Genomic DNA, 7,952 nt, shown 5'->3' with positions numbered 1-7,952 from the left:
GTTATTATAAGCCCCTTTCCAGGCAATTCTCGTACTCTATAAATATAGTCCAAACCACATTCCAAAACCCTGCCTGAAACCTTACTCTCTGTCCTTTTATAGTATTATCTCCTATCCCTCCAGGTAGCAGTGCACTAATCAGAATAAATGATGCACGTACATACCTTTTAATGCCTGCGTTTGTGGGGAGGAGGGAGAAAAAGAGATTTAGATTTCTCTTTGCTTCGTTTTGGTTTCTCTTCATTTAGATGCATTTGCTGAGCACCTTCTATATTTAAAGCATGAGCTGGACCCTAATGGGATTGGAGATCAGAAGGAAACACATCCAAAGGCAAAAAACACTGAACTTACCATTAAGCATTACATAATCCACCTTGCTTGTCCTTTAGGAACACCTCCTCTAGGAAGTCTCCCATGCACTCCCCATTCCGGGCCATCTGGCACTCCTTTGCTGCCACCCGTCTTTCCTCCCAACAGAGAGCTTATTGCAACTATCTCTTATGGGTCTCCATCCTCACTGGACTGGGGATACTAATTGTCTCTTTGGCTTTCTAGTGCTAAGCACAGGGTCTAACCCATAATAAGTACTCAACAGACGTTTGCAGAAGAAATGAATGGTGAAGTCCTTGCACATACCCAAAGTCATCTTTCTGGTCATCCCATTGCCTTGAAGAGCCCTGGCAAAGGGCTTCTTTCATCCCAGTTCTGGTTTCTTCCTCCTTGACCAACATCTCCAACCCGTCTACTCCCATTTGCTGCCATCTTGTACCAGCAGGCTGACCTGACCAAACCTTCACTTCCAGGCAGCTCTGGATGGTTTTCCTCTTCCCATTATCAAACCCTCCCATCTTCTGGCCCATTCTCAGTCAGGGGGCTATTTTTTGCTGGGTGAAAAAGGGAATCAAATAAAGAGAATCCATATTGATGGGGGTTAATGCTACCTCTCCCGACTACAATATTTTCACGCTAGCAGTACTATTTCACGGACAACATCTTCATGCGGTGTGGTTCTCAAGCGGGGCACATGCACTCCCTGGGTCATGCAGAGGTTTGCCAGGGATACTACAAGCCATAGGCTGGTTAACAATGCACAACCTGAAGGATGGGAAAAGTATTTTATATGAAGATGAAAAATGGATATCTTAGGAAAAATACCAATTTTTCATAAAATGACTAAGTTAGAATGAGACTTTGAAGGCCCCAGGTCCCAGGGGCTACAGGTTTATTCCCACTGATGTTGGGACGAGTTCTGGGGCAAGGTTCGGGAAGCACTAACGGTGTTCATTTCAGACTACAGACTGGGGCTTCAAATCATGTATGGACACTGGTGAGCCCACATTCACAGTGGCAGCGCTAGTGCCTTGGGAAGCTCACGGCAAATCCCAGGATGCTCAGCAGGCCCTTAGGTGTGTTATTCTCAGGTCTACCTTTCACTCCACAGGACGGCATCACCCATCTAGCCATCCACCCACTCATCCAACATCGACCATCAGCTCATCACTGCCCTTGGTGCAGAAGACTGGTGAACAAGTAAGGCAGTTTCTGTTCCCAAGGAGCTCACAATCTGGCAGGGAAAATGCATTAAGAGAGAGTCGTATTATTAAACACATTATTAGAAGAGCAGTAAGTATTCTGGAAAGGAGCATAAGGTTCTGGCTGCTGGGGGGAGCAGTCATTTGTCACTGATCACATTCTCCTTAGAATAGTCCCTCTCATACTGGAAAACCACTTATTTTTCTTTCCAGTCCTCAGAATTCATTTAAAAAATAAGGTATATCTCCAACCCCCCCAATGGAATTCTGAATATTTTGCATGTTTGGAAAGAATGAGGTATGATTTAGGAATTTATTAGGAAAAATGTCTGAGAATGTAGGTATACATAAATTATGACGTTTCATTTGATATTGCAAAGATATTAGAGATACCAATTTTTCATTCTGTTGAAAAGTATTCAGTATTTCATGAAATACTAATTTCATTCTTCTCTGTGGTTACAATCTATATTTGAGAAATAAAATACATATACTATTAGTACCTGCCTTAGTAAACCTGTACCCCACAATATCATTTTTAGGATAAGAATTTGTTTGAGCTTCCTTTCTTCTCGCTCCCCCTTTTGCCCTTCCGGAATTAGTTCCTCCCTCCCTCCCTCCCTCCCTCCCTTCCTTACCTCCTTCCCCCTTATTCTCTCCCTCCCTCCCTCCCAGCAAGTATTTTGGAGGGCCTAATTGAATTCCAACAGTTTAATATGTAGTGGTAAGAAAGCCAACAAAACTTATCTAAACCTATTAAAATACCTTTCGGCAATGAATCGACCAAACGCCATTTTATCCCAGTGCAACTTGTTAGGAAATGCCTATTATGTCAAGTGAGGTTCTCTTGTCCGGAGCCATGACAAAGGAGCAGATGACATGCCTCATGCAGCAGGCTTCAGTGCCATCCTCCTCTGCATTCTGCTGAAAACCTTACCTTCTTCAGGACTCATGAAAGAACTATTCCAATTAATACAGTATACATTCTTAGAGTCCCATGGGAAATTTCAGATAAAAATTTTGCAGCTCCGATACAACTAGAAAAGTCCTCTGGTGCCAAGATTTAACCACAGGAGGATTCCTGTCTTTCTCGAGGCAGGTAAACACCCTCTGGCGCTTGTCAGGGAATCTTCAGTTGTGTGGCTGTATTTGAAGGACTATGAATACATTTAACTTATCTTGTGGAAACGTCTGGTTCCTTACACACCTTTCTTCGCCATGCACGAGGTAGAAGACCTCATTGGCTTCAGTCTGCAACTTGATGCCCTAACACGGGGGAGGCCCTGCATCTACTGGTCCTCCCGGCCCTCAGTATGCTGCGAACAAAGCGGACGCAGAGGACAGTGTGAGGAGTGAGCACGGGTGAACAGAAATCATTTTGTCTCATTTACAACATCTGAGCTTTGGCAAGTTGTCTTCTCCAGTAGGTTTATTATTTGATTTTAAGAAAGTAAAAAGATGAATTGGGAGATTGGGATTGACATATATACACCAATATGTATAAAATAGATAACTAATCAGAACCTGCTGTATAGCACAGGGGACTCTACCTCACTTTGCTGTACAGTAGAAACTAACACAACATTGTAAAACACCTATACCCCAACTAAAAAAAAAAAGAAAGTAAAAAGAACTAGATTATTAGGAAGCCTCCCTATGAAGCAGAGCAATGCCAGATGCCAGCTCTCCTCAGGGAACAGAGCAGGTCCTTACTCACTCACTGCCAGGTTACGAAAGACGAAAAAATATTTCACCATCACTTGCCGCTAAGGCACCTTTCAAGATACAAGAGAACTTTTTGGGTAGTGCATTTAGTTTCCTAACCCCAAACTTCTAAAACTTTCGAGGGAGGGAGGCTTCTTGGGAGGTGTTGGGACTCACTGGAGGTGGTGTTTCATTTGCCTGGACTGGTCTGCCTCGGCAAGATCTCTTGGCATCACATAAGTTTCTTGGAAGAAAAAACCTGAAATGTCTGATTTCTTCATATTTATAGCTACTCTTTTCTCTTTAGTCTGCAACCCTACTCTGTTTCAGAACGGTTCCAGCGAGCTGCATTTCTTAAGTGTGTCCTCAAGTTAACCCAAGTCTTGAGTTTTGCTTCATGTGAGAGAATCCACAGTTAACTCAATGGATGAATTGAAGGCTATTCTTTGAAGAGACTGCTTTCCTTTAAAAATCTGTTTAAAACAGGCTGTTATGACTTTTTTAGATCTTTTTGAATGACCAAGTCAAAAACAAACACAAAAATCCCCCAGAGAGTACTTGAAAATTATCCGACCTACTGGGATGTGAAGATGAAAAACAAAGTTATATCTTTAAAAATATCTAGAATGTGTTAATAAATTGCCCAGTATTGTGATAATTGTATGTAACAAGATCTTTGAAATTTTATCAATTTAGCAATTGTATTAATACCAAAACCAATACCACGAAAACTTGGTTAGCCAGAAAATCCCTGTTTCACTTAAAAAATGTCAGAAACTTTCTAAATATAAAGGCTATTTCAGCAAAAAAACTGTCCTCTTTGTGTAATTCTACGTCATCAGTGATCTTAGAATCCCAGGATCTCAGATGTAGGAGCCTACAGCAAATCTCATCCAACCCCCTCATTTCTAGACAGGACCTGAAAGGGCGAGATTCCAGGTGGCTGTTGAATGCGTGCAGCTGAATGAGTGCGGAGCCAGGCCCCGCCTGTTGGCCCAGTCCACCTACTGCCCCTTCTGCAACACCAGGCTGTTCCCCTGCTGAGCGACTTCATTACAGGGGTGGAGGGACACTGGGAAACATATGTATTGACTCCAGGACAAGAAAGATTTCTTCTTGCAATTGTCTCTTTCTCCTACAAGTGGGACACAGAAAATTTTAGTTAGCAAAAATGCCTGATAAATTAAAATGTTAAGGTATGCCTAGTCTTCCTTTAACAATCCTCTGAATTAACTAGACAATAGCCCAGCCATTCCTGGGGGGGGGGGCGGGAAAACCCCACTCCAGGTGTTCTGAATGTTTCTGCCATTTGGAAATCATTGCACAATGGTTAAATTCTCCAGGTGACTCCTTACCACTTGGTATGGGACAAATATGTCACTCCTAGAGTACCTTCCATGATTTAAACAAATGAACAAAAAAAAATTCAAATGTAAAATGCTGTCTTTTTAATTACTAAATTAAGAAAGTTAAACAATTTAAAAATGTAAACTCACAAAGAAATCATAACAAAAAAGGAATTAAGACTTCAGAGTTGCCACTCAGTATTAAAAACTCAATAGAAATAGGGTTTTTGACTTGTTAAACATACGTAATTCAAGGTTGGTACAAACAGCAACTAAAAATCTAGTATTTCTTTTTTGTGCTTCCCCATGAGATGTAAAGTAGTGCATAGTTATTTCACTGGAGGACCCTTGGACATAGAGAAAGTCATTTCATTAGCAGTACAGGACATTCAAACACTTATTTTACAATGGGAAATGTATGACCTCCCACCCTCACCTTCCCGTAAGGGTTAGTTGAATGAGAAAGTTTAGCAGGTTGCCACGACTACAGTGCTATGGGTTTTAGACCGTTTAAATGTGGTTACAAGGTTTATTAAATTTAAAAAGTTGGAAACATTTCAGCATTCATGTGTTATACAAGAAGTTTGTGTGGTATCCATCTTTTAGTTCCCCTGGTAGTATTGGCCACTTGCTTGCTTTAAAGAGGCTCACTTTTAAGTTTCAAGATCAAATCGTAGAAAGTCGAAGCAAATACTGGAAACAGAACTTGTGAATTCAGCTGCGGGGGAGGTGCTGCTGAAAAGAGTCAAAGTAACAGCCATCTACAGGCACAGTCATGAACCAAACAAGTGCAATCCAAATTAAAAAAAAAAAAAAATCAAATCATGTTTTGCAAAAGCCAAAGAACGAGGCCACTGGTTTTCAGAATAACACCGGTGCTTTTATGTTGATTTTCCAGTCCAATCCTCACTCTGGGTCCCGAAGCTCTGTGGCCCACGTCGGCCACGGTCTCCACGTTAGCACCCACATGGTGTATGTACAGGGATGTATATATTATATATATTCATATTTAGAAAAAAGAAAAAAAAACAAACACCTGTCCTGGTTGGTTTTTGTTAAAACATGAAAAAAAATTTTATTGTTTTAGACAAAGAGGCCACTTTTGGAAAATAATACTTTTTTTTTAGTTGAATCAGGTGAAGACAGAGTTAAAATCACATAGGATTTGCATTTTAAAAAAAGGAAAGCACTAGGATCGTTGGCACTGGAATAACTATTTACACTGAACAGAGGTTTGGCCTGTTACATAACATCGATACAACGCATTTTCCAAAGTCTGAGAAATAACAAGATTCTGTCTCGTATGCTTCACAGAGGAGGTTCGGATTTGGGGACAAGTGTCATTAATGAGGGCCATGGAAGTTCGTCAGCTTCAGAGTCACATGCAATCTGATCCTGGACAGTTCTCACTGCTCTGCTGGGAGCAGCTGGCTACGGAATTGAAAGCTAATGGGGAGGGGGCGGGGAAGCCTCTTGGACCAGGCCTCTCTCTGCAGACACAGGTCTTACAGGTTTTCACCAGGCTGATACTGGGGCTCTGTGGCGGTGAAGTAGTCTTCCAGGAAGCCCTGCAAGTACTCGAAAGTGGGCCGCTCTTCGGGGTCCTTTTTCCAGCAGTGGATCATGAGCTCATGGAGGGAGATGGGGCAGTCCTGCGGACAGGGCATCCTGTAGCCGCGCTCCACTTGCTCCAGCACCTCCCGGTTGTTCATGCCTGCAAAGACAAGGCCCATGAGAGCGGGCGCGCTGGGCTGCCCGGCCACGGCCACCGCCCCCTGCACCTCCTCTTTCTTCTACTTGGAGCCTGCAGGTGGTTAAAACATGTTGAGGGCTGTCTTAAATTAGACCCTGTCTTTGATGGGCTATCACACCACTCAGAAATAAAAAAGGACCCCACTGCTGACAAACGTGAAGCCCCAGAGGATGAATCTCAAAAGAATTATAAGTGAAAGAAGCCAGACACAAAAGGCAACATACTGTGTGATTTCATTTATATGAAATTCTAGAAGAGGTAAAACTACAGTGATAGAAAGCAGATCAGTGGTTGCCAGGGGGTGAGGGGGAGGGGAATCCTGCAGAGGGCCCGCAGGGAACACCAAGGAGTGATAGAAACATTCTGTATCAGCAAACCATCCCCCTAAAGGCCAGATGGTAAAGATTTTAGGTGCTGTGGGTTGCTTACGGTCTCTGTCGCATATTCTTCATTTTATTTATTTTTCTACAACTCTGAAAAGGTACAAAACAGAAACAGGGTGGGAGCCGGATTTGGCCCACGGGCTGTAGTCTGCCAACACATGTTCTATATCCTGCATGTGGAGGTGTGACTATTTATGTTTGACAAAACTCACTGAATTCTTTAAATTGTTGAATTCTGTTGTATGTAAATTACACTTCAATTAAACTGAGAAAAATATGAATGAAGCAGATAAAAACAAATCCACGGAATGAAAAATAAACCGTCCTTTGTTCACAGGACCCATGAGCTCCATTGATGAACTTCATAAATTGGCTGTCCTCGTGCCTGGGCAAGCTCTTGGTGCCCCGCTGTCTGAGATCTGACATCACACCACCACGCTGGGCACCACCCAGCCCAGCGACCCCTAGGTGCCCTGAGGTTTGATGACTGCGATGGGGAGACAGGGCGTCTGTGTTTACTGATGACCTTGGACAGGCCATCTATCATTGGAGACCTTTGTGACCCGCCGGGGGAGCTGCCTGATAGTGAAACATCAGGATGCCTGGAGCTAACAGGAGACATTCTGGGAGATTGCTAACCCTCCGGAGAATGCAACCTCCCTGCCCGTTGGCCTTCTTGACAGAACAGGAAATACCACACTTGGGGTGAGCCGAATGCCCTGACCCCTTTCCCAATCACTGCCAGGCTCTCTTCTCTGGTTTTCCTTCCCTTTTCTGCCATATCATGTTCTGCCATTGCCTGCCAAGCCCTTGTATGTTTTGGCTGCTCCTTGGCCCTGAGCCTATAATCCTCTCCAACTTCTGACCCAGTTAATTTACAAAAGCAAGAGCCCGAGTTCCAGCCATTCAGAAACCCAGATTTCTTCCCCCAGCTCTCAGGGATGTCATCAGCAGGACACAGCGCATACATGTAGCAGCTCCCTTTAATGCTGGAGGAGGTGGCAACCTGCTGGCTAGAACCCTGTAAGCCTGGCCAGAGCAGCTGGGCCCAGGTCACAACCCTGTCCCCCTGAGTAGGGGACACTCAGACTTCGGGATCCGTTGTCAGTTCTCTTTGTTGTTGCTTTTGGAGCCAGGTTGATCCCGGCTCCCGTGGCTGTCAAGCACAGCCCTGTCAGTCACATGCTTATCCAAACCCTTTCAGGATGCCTTCTTATTCTCTGCTTCCTTGAGG

At 43.6% G+C, this 7,952-nt stretch overlaps 1 protein-coding gene across 3 annotated transcripts in view; it reads right to left on the bottom strand.

The window, feature by feature from the left end:
* Positions 1-4,661: 4,661 nt before the first annotated feature.
* Positions 4,662-7,952, bottom strand: part of FYN (FYN proto-oncogene, Src family tyrosine kinase) — a 161,702-nt gene continuing 158,411 nt past the window's right edge. For 2 of the 3 annotated variants that reach the window (XM_007452596.1, XM_007452598.1), the window contains one exon: positions 5,628-6,296. In XM_007452596.1, the coding sequence (XP_007452658.1) occupies positions 6,088-6,296 (209 nt within the window). In that variant the 3' untranslated portion in view covers positions 5,628-6,087. Of the gene's footprint in view, positions 6,297-7,952 lie in introns of all 3 variants that reach the window. The other variant, XM_007452597.1, reaches the window with a different exon arrangement.

Source organism: Lipotes vexillifer, unplaced genomic scaffold (assembly GCF_000442215.2).
Source record: "Lipotes vexillifer unplaced genomic scaffold, Lipotes_vexillifer_v1.1 scaffold463, whole genome shotgun sequence".
In the NCBI taxonomy this organism is placed as follows: Eukaryota; Metazoa; Chordata; class Mammalia; order Artiodactyla; family Lipotidae; genus Lipotes; species Lipotes vexillifer.
Note: the sequence above shows the minus strand (reverse complement) of the source record. Positions and strands in the feature narration are given on the sequence as shown.